The sequence below is a fragment of the Calidris pugnax genome, unplaced genomic scaffold, assembly GCF_001431845.1.
Source record: "Calidris pugnax isolate Ruff unplaced genomic scaffold, ASM143184v1 scaffold133, whole genome shotgun sequence".
NCBI classification, from domain to species: Eukaryota; Metazoa; Chordata; class Aves; order Charadriiformes; family Scolopacidae; genus Calidris; species Calidris pugnax.
Window position 1 is genome coordinate 2,810,328 of NW_015090977.1, and position 12,005 is coordinate 2,822,332.

Sequence of the window (12,005 nt, forward strand, 5' to 3'; positions counted from 1 at the left end):
GGGGGTGCTGCTCACATGTCCCCCCCCTCCCCGCGGCGGGGCTGGCACCAGCCCGGTTCCCGTTCACCGGGAACAAAGCCACAGGGTGGCGCTTTGGGCACGCGGCACCGGGAGCTCAACCGGAGCTGTCGCTCCCACCACCACCCGAGGGACGGAGGGAGGGATGGAGGGAGCGGGGGGGTGCCCCCGGTGACACCCCACCTCCCCACGACACGCTGCCCACCTGGGCCGGCCGGCCGTGGCGTGGGGGCTGTGTGCCCGCGTGGTTCACCGTCCATGGCCCCAGGGACTGGCTGGCGTAGAAGTCCATGGGGTAGGGCTGCTGCCACTCCACGTCCCGGAGAGCCACCGCGGCCTGCGGAGGGGACACGGAGCTGAGGCCGGTGGCAGTTGGTGGCACCGGGAATCCCACCGGTGTCACAAGAGATGGGAAATCCCAATGGACACAGAGAGGGAGAGGAGGGGACGCTGCCCGACCGCAGGGATGTCCCCGTCCCGGCAGCTCACAGCCCCACAGCTCTGTGGGAAGCTCTGGGGTGTCACCCCACGCCAGGGCTGGTCGTCCCCCCCTCCCCAAAATGGGACTGGGGGTGCTCACCTCATAGGGTGTCAGCAGGGGCTTGCTGAAGGCTTCTCCCCAGTCGATGGAGAGCCGGGGACAAGCGACCTGCACCCACCTGGAAGGGGAACACAGGGCAACAAATGGGGATGAGCACTTTGGGAAAGACAAGCTGCAATGAAGCCCCCCCAGCAGCCCCCCCCTCCCCTGGGAAGGAAGCAGGAGCAGGCAGGGAGCAAGGTCTCCACGGTGCCAAAGCCACCCTGCCAAGGACAGCCACCTCCCCTCCCCATGGGCACAGACAACGGGACGGATGCGACAGTTTCCAGCGGGAACTGGAGATCTGGACGGGGATGGGGCACCCTGGGGTGTGGGGGGCAAGAGGTGGGGGGGTCCCCAACACTCACGCGTCCACCTCAGGGAAGAGGCGCAGCTTGCTGGGGAAGATCTCGGAGAGCAGCACCCGCACGAAGGGCCGGCCCAGGGCACGGAGACGGGACTCCAGGTGCTGCAGGGGAAAAGGCACCCGGGGGGGTCGGGGGAGCCCAGATAGATGCCCCCCACAAGCTCTGCCCATAGCCCCTTCCCGCCCACCAGACCCTCTGTGGGTCCCACCTCTGCCCCACCACCACATCCCCTCCCCAAGTGCAGCGATGGGGACTGTGGCCGCGGCTCAGGCTTGAGCCCAGCTCTCCGCAGCACGTGCCTCAGCCTAATGAAGTAATTACCGCTCAATGACAACAATCTGTTCTCGTTAGCGGCTGCCTTCCCTGGGACACCAAGGCCAGAGGCTGCAGGATGAGGAGAGGAGCCCAGGAGGGGCCAGGGATGTCCTTGTCCCCCAACTCCCTGGGGCCACAACGGGACAGTGGCTGCCGGGATCTCACCTCCCTGCTCTGCCCCAAATCTCACCTGCGGCACCCCCAAAATTTCTAGGTGTGAGTGGGGCTGCTTTACTGGGGGAACCCCACTTCCATCGTGGTCCTGCTCCCCTCGCCCGGCCAGGGTGCGAGGCAGCTGAGCAGGGATGGTGAATCCAATCGGAAGTTCATCCAATTAAAACAAACCCAGGGAATTAATTGCCGAGCTGCCCGTGCCGGGGGGGTCTCTGAGGCTGGCCAGCTCTCCCCAGCAAGGGGCAGGTTTAATGAGCCCTTGTCCGGCCTCCCTCATCCGCTGCTAATTGCCCTACCCACTCAGCCTGGGGGCACGCAGAGCCCAGCCAGTGGCAACCGATGGGCTACCAACGGTGCCCGGTCCACCCCTGCCCTGGCAGCGAGGCCACTGTGCCGATGGGGCCATCACTCCCCACTCCTTCTCCCCACCCAGGAGCAGTGCCTGGTGCCAAAGCGGGGGCCACGGGGAGAGTGCTGGTACCTGCAGGATGCTGGGGGAGCCCTGACGCCCCAACGTGCCCAAGATGAGCCCCCAGCAGCGGGCACCGGCGGCGGCGCGGATGGCGTCCTGCCGAGCGCGGTGCATGCGGTCGTGGCTGTAGTGCTCCTGGGAGAACACCTTGCTGTAGGGATCATACCTGCAAAACACGGCCAGGCTCACACACACCCCCCCCCATCATCCTGCCCCTCCCTCATTAGCACTAATTGCCTCTCACAGCAGCTCTCCCCCCCCAACACACCCCCCGTGGCCAACACAGGCCACAGAAGGCTCATCAGGGACAAAGATGGGGATAAGGAGGGTGTCCCACCGCAGCCCCCCAACACCCAGCACAGCCTGGGCCGTGCGCTCGGCTCCACGCTCAGCTCCCCTCTGTCCCGGCTCATCAATTATGAAGAAATCTTTGATTTGTTGCTTTGTTTGACGAGAGGAATTTTAATCAAATCCCGCTCGGGTTTCGGCAGCTTCCCCAGCGCTATAAACCTGACGCGCGCCTCCCGTTAGTAACAAACGACCTACTAAGAAATTCAGATTTCGCCAAATGGGCCCAGCCTTTCGCTCTTGATATTTCATCTGCTTTCAGCGGCCTCATCATCGCGCTTTATGGCCTCTGCCTGCAGCAGCCGGGCTTTTAATGGCTGCACCTCCACGAGCTTTCACAGGTACTTGTCAAAATGTTTATATTCAGCCGGAGTAAATGGCTGGCGTTCGTCTCCCCGCTGCACCTCTTCCCTCCTCACCTCTTCCCTCCTCCCCTCTCCCTCCCCCCCAAATTTTCCATACCTGTAGGCAGGGATCCCAGGGTTGGCGATCATGATGGACTCCAGGTGGAAGCGCCCATCACCCAAATACCTGCCAAGAGAGAAGGTGGCAAATGGCAATGCCCATCTACATGCCCACTGGTTTCCAGGATGCAGACAGTGTGAGCTTCCATCCCAGGGCCAGCGGGCAAAGCCGGGGCCCCCCCACCCCTGTGCAGCCCCCCGGGCACACCGAGGAGGGAGAGGTGGCCACGCTCGGGGCGAGGAGGGACGCCCACGCCAGCGTGGGGCAACCAGGAGCTGCTCCATCTCAATGTCTGGTTCTAGACGTTGCTGCTTCCATTTCTAATCGGATTTCAAGTCAGCAATTACATTTCAAAGCCTTTCATTCAGCTGCCCTAATGGAGTGAGGGCTTGGAAAATGAATTCAGACTTAAAACTTGACTAGATTTTGCCCTTAATTGGAGAATGACATTTTGGGAGATCAAAGCTAATTTGTCTGCAAAAGTTAGCCCCGGAGACGGGCAAAAGAAGAAAATAATAACGCGGGGAGGACGCAGGTACCCTAGCTGTGTGCACCTGCACGGGCAGCCGGTCAGTACCACCCCACAGCTCCTCCGGGCAGCAGGAAGGACTCACTCTTGCTGATGTGGTGCCAGCCCGGCCACCCCTGCCCGCTCCCGATGCCCTTGAGGAGAGATGGAAAGCAGCACCTCTTCCCTGCTCCCAGTGTGAAGTTGGAGCCCCCACTGCCCCCCTGTCCCGGCAGCTGTGAGCCCAGCTCCCTGCACAGCCATGCTCGGAAAGGTACCGGTGCTGTTGGCTCCTGCAGGGCAGGCAAAGAAAGGGCTTAGTGGGGTCCCAACCTGCACCCGGGCTCCCCGGCTCCCCCCAAGGGTGGGGTCCTTGTATTTATTTATTCTGCAGCGCACTGTATTCACAGTACATTAAGCATTTCCATTACCTAAAATAATTAGGTGATAGGAAGCGAAGTGCTCCCTCTAATTTGCTGTCCTTAAATAAAATTAATGTTGCTGTGATGTTGGGCCCCGGCCATTTGTCTTTTCCAATTATCCACCCGCCCTTCCATCTATTATCTATTCTGATATACGACTCAATTATTTCCTCTGCGCTACGAGCACACGCCACTCCGAGCAGCGCGGGGAGCTGGAGATGGCCCATCCCAGCCCGTGGATGTCCCCATGCCACCCCCCCAGCACCATCCCACAGCTGGGCAGGGGGTACAGGTAGGGTGGGCAGCCTGGGGCATGCAGGAGGGTCCTGGAGGACCTCGGATACTTACACGATGGCATCTGTGTCCTGGGAGAGCTTGGGTGACGTGCAGCCCAGGATCTCCCCTGGGGACAGCGGCTTGCACTGGGGGACACACACCTTGTACTGGGAGCGCAGCTCCTGGGATGCTGCCTGCAGGAGACGTGGGGTTAGTTGGCCACCAGGGATAGACTGTGGCACAGAACGTGGCCGAGGCTGGTGATCCCCAGCACTGCTGGGGACTCTGGGGTCCCAGCTCCATGGGGTACAAGTGGCAATGGCTGTGCTGGTGTGTCACAGGACGGTGACAGCGGAGGGGAGCCGGGAGGGTAACGGCCTGCGTAGCGGAGATGCTCAACGAGGCTCAGCCAACGTATCAATTAAAAGACAAAGGAAAACGCTTAACGCTCCGATAGCCCCGTGTTTAGATAGACATGGCTCAAGAGGCTCATTCATCTCCTCCCGTCCTGCCCAGCCGGCCGTTCAGGGGCAGACAGACAGACCCGCCGGAGCTTCCCCTGCCGCTGCCGGCACTGCATCAAAATGCCAAGTGCTCCACCGCCTGCCCTGACATTTACAGAGCAGCTCCCGGGGGAGCCAGGGAGGGGTGCCGCCATGAAACATTGATCAGAGTTATTATAAAGTACTTGATCAACATTACGGCAGCAGCATATTATCGCAGCAACTCATCAGAGGGGAACCGTCACCACCAGCGCCCCGGGGCAGAGGCTCCAGCCCTGGAACAGGATCAGGGAGGGATGGAGCCAGGGCCAAGGCTGGGGGAGGCACAAGCCCCCATCCCACACCCCACTGCCAGGGGTTCCACCATCTCACCTGCACTGTGGAGACGAACTGGATGGTGCTGACGAGGGCCAGGGAGGTGCCCGCTGCGAAGTTGAAGCGAATGGTCTCGAGGAAATGGGACGTGTCGATCTTGATGTCCACGAACACGTAGAGCATCTTCAGCCCCTGTGTGGCATCGATGGGAACTGGTGAGAGGAAGAGAGAGGGTGTGAGTGCAGGGTGCACCCCGGGCCCTGGTGAGGTCCCAGGGGGGGATAAAGCATGTTGGTAGAGCTCCCTGTGCTCCAACCACCCTGGTGTGGGCAGGCCAGGGAGGGCTGTGCCACCCCTCTGTCCACACTGGCACCCCAGGCAGGGGGTGCAGCTGGGAGCCGCGGAGAGCACCCGCTCATTTCTCTCCAGATAATGGCAGCCTGGGGAATCAATGAACACAAATCTAATTACCCCCGGTGCTAAGAAGCCTGTGTCACTACGATTAAGTGAATAATTAAAGTACACAGAGTCCACATCGATCCACAGCTCCACGTTCACTTCCCATTTTGGTGCTCTTCACCTGATCACAATTAAGTGCAAATTACTCCCTCCCGTGGGGCACGTGGGGCCAGGAGGGAGAGGGCAAAGCGCCTGTGTGCGGCACCAGGATGTGCCCTCTCATCGGCCACAGGGCTCCCTGTGAGGGTGGCTGCACTGAGCTGGTGCCAGGAGCACCATGGGCAGCCCAAAAGGAGCCCAGCACCCTCTCAGCACCCTGATGTGCCCCACAACCCATCCAACCTGGTGCAGGCAGGGACCACGTGGCCATGGGCCACGGATGGTGGCAGGGCTGGTGACAAGCAGCCTGGAAAGTGTCTGCCTGTCCCTATGGGGAGCAGCTCCAGTAGATGTGACTCCCATCCCCTGGAGCATCCCACCAGTGTGCTCCCAAGCACCAGTGGATACATCCCCTCGCTCCCCTTCCCGCTGTTCATTCATGTAATAGCAGGCTACAAACCAGGGGTTTTATACTCCCTGTTCCAGTGGTGCCCATAACCCTCCTTCCGTAACAAAGCACCTAGCAGGGATATTTATCACCGCAGACGCTCATGCCGATGTGGCTTTCGGGACAGAGTTCTCAACTGGAGAGTCAGTATTTCATACGGAGCCTGACGCAATTCTTCAAACCCATTTATAGGGCCCCATAAAGATCCAGGAGGGCCGCCGGGTGCCGGGAGCGCGGAGGCGGCAAGGGATGCACGTGCCTGCCGCTCGCTACGGCAATTCTGCCGATCCACCTTAAAACCCAGAGCGTCTTATTGTTATTTTTGGGCTGATTCCATCCTGGGTGGACTTCAAAGTTAGCAGCATCTGGGACAGCAGCGCAGTTTCCATGGCAACTGGATCCAGAGTACCATCCGCCTGGGGAGCACACAGCCTCCTCCTCCCTTCCCCGCCCAGCCTGCGCTGAACCCGAAAAGCTGCCTTCCCTGGCCCTACTTGCCGGCCCCGGGGCAAGTGGGACCCCCAGGTCATCGCTCCCCACCCCCATTGCTCCCAAATTCCCCCCAAGACCCCCATTGCTCCCAAATTCCCCCCAAAACCCACTGCTGGGTGATGAGGGGTGAGAGGAGCCCCGTCCCCATCAGTGGCTCCTGGGCGAGTGGGGTCCTGCCAAGCCACGGTCCCATTGCTCAGCTCTTGGGCACACAGGGGGTATGATTTTGGGTGCTGCAGTGGTGCGTGGCTGAGCGGGACGAGCACGCCCCGCTGCCCCCAAAATCCTGTCCCTGGGCAGCCGCTCAGCCAGCCTGGCCCCATCCAAAGCCTGAATCTGAGGCTGTAGAACAGAAATCCCTTTGGGAAGGGATTAGCCCTTGGCACTAAGTCTTCGAGCTGGCATCGAGCGGGGCGGGAGGCGCTGGGCACGGCAGGGTGGCAGCAGCACAGGCTCTGCAGTGCCACGCACGGCCGCCTCGGCAGCGCCCCGGGGCCGAGTGTCACCTACTCAGGCAGCTGTGTCCGTAGTGCACCAAGAAGTCAGCGCCCAGGGCCCGGGCCGTGTAGTCATCCACGCAGCACGCCCCGTAGGTCACGTCGCCCATCACCACCACCTCCGCGTCCGTGAACCTGCGGGGAGGCACAACGGTGAGGGTCCTGGCTGGCCGCTGTCCCCGCAGCCCACGTCCTTACCCCCCCAAAGCTCTGTGGCACGCCACTACCCGGGGGACCCCGCGCTGCCATTTAGCCCTTCGCCACGCGCCAAAGAGGACGAGCACTGGCTACTCTCCGAGATGTCAACATGATTAAGCTGGAGAGCGGTAATCCGCCTCTTCAATTGGGTAAAGCTGTTTGCAATTCAGCGGATTATCTGCTCATCAAACAATACGCTGCCAGCTTCCTAATGCTCCAGCGGGGAGAGCAGCAGAGGGAGACCCGGCGCAGCGTGATGCCGCTGCTCCTGCCAGCCACTTCCAGGGACCAGAGCCACCAGGACGGGCCTGGCATCCCAAGCCGTGCCAGCCAGACTGGATGAGCCACCGTACCCCCCGTGCCCGGGCACCGTGTGAGCCCGTGCACCCCAGCCCACACCCGGCTGTGTCATCCACGGGTGCCAGTTTGACCAAGCTGGGTGTGTTCCAGGAGCAGTTGGTGCTTAGGTGGCACTTGGCGAGGGAAAAGCTGATGCTGTCCCATATCCCCTGCTCCGTCATCCCAGCGCTCCTGCCCAAGCCCACCTAGCACCCACCAGCCAGCAGAGCGGCACACGCCGGCAAAGCCGGGGCTCTGGCATGATTTAAAGGTGCCACCTTTGTGGGTATTTTATTGCACCATTTCGGGGGATTATTAGCTTGGCCGCCTTCCCGGTGAGCTGCCGTAGTAGTTTACGGATGAAAGCAGGTATCGCGATGACAAAGCCCTGCGCCTGGAGGGGCTGCTTAAACCAGATGCTAATTCCTTATTTATGCCGAGGTCAAGCCGGCGGCGGGGAGCTCGGTGCCAGTGGGGTCCCCCCTGCCGCTGGCACAGGGGTGGGGGCCCTGGCACAGTGTCACCCCCCCGCCGGGGGCTGGCAGGGGGCCAGGGTCCCGCACACTCCCCCCTGAGCGCCAGGCAGGGAGCGTTACGTCGGCGGCAAGAATAGAAATGGTGGGCAGAGCTGGGCAGATGGCAGAAGGTGGAGAAATGGTGGAGCGTGCTGAATATTAACAGCCCCGGCCCATCAGTCAGCGCCCGGGGAGGGGGACAGGGGAGCAGCTCAGCTAGAGCTTCCCCAGAGAGGGGGCAAAGTCATTCCCACCTCCCATATCCAGCCTGGGCATCTCCTCGCAGAGCTGAGGACACGGTTGGGGACTGTCAGAAGATGGACCAGATCCCTGCTAACACCCAAATCCTGTGGTCCCTTGCCACCAGCGTGGTCTGGATGGGAGGACGGCTCCTCCACTGCCTGCACGGCTGCCCCATGGGGCTGGGGGCTGCCAGTGAAGGTTCGAGAAGGCTCTTCCCCGCCCCCCCAGGCCTCCAGCCCCCTCCTCTAATGAGAGGTGATGAGATGAACATGAATCAGACTCCACACATCTCAGCAAAAGTGGAAAATTATTCAGCTCCTTAAGATTCAGGACGGGGAGGTCTGACTCAGAGCGGCAGCCAGCGCCGCTTAATTTTTTATAGATTAAAATGTATGCAAATTGGCCCAAACCCCAGAGAAAGTCCCTGGGGGTGAAGAGCAAGAAAGTGAAATAGCAACAGCGGAGGGAGGGGGGCAGAGGCTGGCAGAGGTGCCCGTGGCCCTTGCCCGGTGTGCAGGGCTGTAGCTGGCAGTACGTGGCTACCGGCCGGTGGGCAGAGAGAGTGTGGGCTGAGCCCTGGCCACGGGGAACCGTCCTGCTCCGGCTGCAGGGAGCAGAGAGGCCACGGAACGATGCCTGGTGAGGAGAGAGCCCAGTGGTGCTGCCATTGTGGCTGGCGAGGCTGGAAGGGTGCTGGCAGCCCGGCAGCGCCGGCAAGAGAGGCACACAGGCACCAGGACGGCACGCACCGGGGTCACCCGCGCCGGCTGGGCTGGACGGTGGAGCAGAGCAGCAATCATCTCCCGAGACAAATCAAAGGCAAGCGCCGGGGCCTCCCCTTGATGTTTTAATCAGTTCGGTGTCGCCGGAGCCTTTCATCAAACTACAGAGGAAGGAAACGTCAATTAGCAGCCACCTGCCTCTGATACGGGCCGGGGAGCTGCTCACCAACCAAACCGGACCGGGATGCAGGAGAGGGACAGCCAAGGGAATGTCCTTTGAGGGTGTTTTGTGTCCCAGGAACTCATCAGAGCGGCGGACGGGGTCCCAGCGGCGCGCTGGTATCGCGCTGGCAGGGAGGATGCGGTGACGGGGCTGTCCCCACCCAGCGCTGAGGCGCTCACTACAGCTGGGAGCTCATGAATATTGAACACGTGGGGAGGGTTATTCATCTTTTATGTCCCGTAAACCCCAGCTCATTCTGAAAAACCGCCCGGCCTTAGCATTTTTCTCATCTCCCCCTAATTCATTATCTCCTCTTTTAAACAGATGGCTCCCGAAATCCCATTTGTAAAGCACCATGCTCAGCACTGGCAGGATGCACGCCAGGGCAGGCCAGGTCCCAGCCCCGATCCCAACTGCCAGGACGGGATCCCTGCACCCTCCCAGCCCCTCTCTTCCCTGCCCAGTGTGTGACAGAGGTGACAGCAACCCAGGGACATGTTTGGAGGCTGAAAACACCGGGACAGACAGGCACAGGCGGGGCCAGCATGTCCCCAAGCACGGGGCGGTCGCTTCCTGCCACCCGAGTGCAGGCGCCAGGCTGGAGTGGTCCTGATTTATCCCATCCCCTCGACAAATAAATGAGAGCACTTGCTGCTGGCAGGAGCGTGGGGTCCCCTGACACCGTGGCAGCGTGTGAATGATACTGTGCTGGTCCTCACTCCATGCAGCAGAGCCGCTTTCCCTGGCAGAAAGGATTCCTCAGCCCCAGCGCGTCCCCCGTGCCCAGATCCAGCAGCCCTTGGTGGGGAGGGGACTGGGCTGAGAGTGGTGGGTCCTGTCACCACAGGGCTGCTGGAGGATGGAGCCAGCACCGAGAAGCTGGAGCACCCGTGTGTCCCGCTGGGGATGGGGACATGGAGCAAGCTGCTCCTTGCTTCACAGTCACCTGCCTCGCCTGCGCATGGCCCTTCACAGCACGGTCACACTCTGGCACGGTGTCACCTCCCTTCTGGGAAAAGCCTGGGGACAAGCAAGAGGGTTATGTCCTCCAAATACCCCACACCCTGTCCCCTGGGGGAAAGGCAGAGCCCCACCACCACCCCACAAACCCTACACTCACTGCCTGCCCTGTGGCACCCGAGCCCAGCCCGTGCCAGGGAGAGGTGCCAGCGGGTGCCGCTGTCCCAGGGCGGGCGTAGGGGCTGAGAGCAGCCCCGGCTGAGAACAATGTGCTTAATTAGCAGAGCAGCCCATCACCAAGCCCCATTACAAGACTCCAACTTCATTAGCACAGGAAGGCTGCACGTAATTAAAATAATGAGTTTGCAATTTTACTGCAAACGGGCACTTGGAAGAGCCCCACTGCAGCTGGGCAATCACTGCGGCACGGGGTCCCGCAGAGCGTCTGCAAGTGGGTCAGGATGAGGAGAGGTGTGCCCCCCCACAGCCCCCCCAAAAGCAGCCATCTCTGGACAGGTCCCCTCCCCTGAGGGGACCTCCCCCTCTGTCCTCAAAGGGGGTGCCAGGGCCAACGCCATCCTCCCAGGGGGCACATCCCAGACACACCTCAGCTTTGCTGGCCTTGCAGCTGCAAAAAAAAACCCCAAAGGCAACGCAAGGGCCCAGAGATGGTGGTGGCAAAGCCACCATGGACATCCTGTGCCCAGATGACGCCTGTCCCCTCTTCCCTGCAGCCCAGCCACAGTGCTGCCCATCGCTGCCAGCTCCCTGGGCTCCACAAGGACACGAGGAGGTGGCACAGGGCACACGGTGATGGGCACTGCACCTGCACTGGCACGTCCCAGCCCTGGGATGTGACGGCCCTAGAGACCCCGCACACTCCCTCCTGCCCAGTTCCCCCCACACCATCACCGCCCGGGCTGAGGTTTTAAACATCTCCAATGAAGTGAGAACTTCATTCTCCCTAATGATGCTGTTGTGTGGTTAATGATGGTGATTAAATTCCCCTGCACAGCATGCCACACCGCGCTGCCAGCGCCTCGGGGTTGCGCTTAGAGGACAAGGGGAGAAGGGACGGCAGCGCTGGCGGGCAGAGCTATGGCACCGTGCAGCTGAGGCCAGATCCTGACCCGTGTTAGTGTCCCAGGATGGCCCTTTGGCACCTCCAGGTGATGCTGCCAGCTTCGCCATGGCACTCAGTGGCACACCACAGACTTTCCTGGCCAGAGGACCTGGTGCTCTCATCCTGCCTACCCACCAGGCCTGGAGGGGACAGCCTTCATGGCACTGGGGACCTGCAGGGCACACCAGGCTTCAGGAGCTTTCTTGTCCTTGCTATCACAGCCATAGCAGTGGCCACAGTGGGGCATTTCAAGCCACGCCAGAGCTGCCAGGCTGCCTGCACGATGTTTAACTCTTTACTGCTCAACCAGAGATGATTCAAGACCCCCTGTCCCTCTGAAATGTCCTCGTATGCTGCCGGGCACGGTCACCGGGGTGCTCTGCACACCCCCAGCACTGCCTCGCAGGGATGCTCCAAAGCCATCGGGTTGTTGGGAGGTGCTAAGGCAGTGGCAGGGCTGCCTGCGTGGGTGTCAGGACACCCCTGGGCTCCCCACACCCCCCCCCATCACCCGTCCCCGCTGCCGAGCCACGGCTTATTAGCAGCAGCCACTCGCCCCGTCGCGGCGCGGGGAGACGGAGGGATTAGCAGCTGCGAAGGCTGACAGCCGACTTTATTAACAAGGAATCAAAAGCCCAGCTGAGAGCCCAGCTGATCCGTCTGCTCCAGCCCCCGGCGGGGGGAGAGGAGGGGTCCGCTCCCGGCTGAACCCCCTCCCCTCCGAGCCGTTGGCGCAGGGGGCTACCGCCGTCACCTCCCCGGCATGACAGCGGGTGGGTTGGGGGGGGCCTGCCCCCCTCCCCGAACCCCGGTCCGAGCTCCCCCCACGCTCCTCTCCACGCTGCCGCCCCCCAGCACGAGTTACCCTCTGCCGAATTACATCAGCCGTGACAAATGGAGCCAATTTGGAAGGTGCCGCGAGA

General features: G+C 61.6%; 1 protein-coding gene across 1 annotated transcript in view; it reads right to left on the reverse strand.

Annotated features, from left to right (window-relative positions):
- The window catches only part of DPH1 (diphthamide biosynthesis 1), a 28,158-nt gene that overhangs the window by 1,448 nt on the left and 14,705 nt on the right, over nucleotides 1–12,005 (reverse strand). Inside the window, exons 4-11 of the mRNA XM_014952986.1 lie at nucleotides 6,773–6,894; nucleotides 4,822–4,976; nucleotides 4,019–4,140; nucleotides 2,738–2,806; nucleotides 1,937–2,093; nucleotides 967–1,067; nucleotides 599–677; nucleotides 224–355 (exon numbers count right to left, since the gene is read on the reverse strand). Coding sequence (XP_014808472.1) covers nucleotides 224–355; nucleotides 599–677; nucleotides 967–1,067; nucleotides 1,937–2,093; nucleotides 2,738–2,806; nucleotides 4,019–4,140; nucleotides 4,822–4,976; nucleotides 6,773–6,894 — 937 coding nt within the window. The remainder of the gene's footprint in view (nucleotides 1–223; nucleotides 356–598; nucleotides 678–966; nucleotides 1,068–1,936; nucleotides 2,094–2,737; nucleotides 2,807–4,018; nucleotides 4,141–4,821; nucleotides 4,977–6,772; nucleotides 6,895–12,005) is intronic.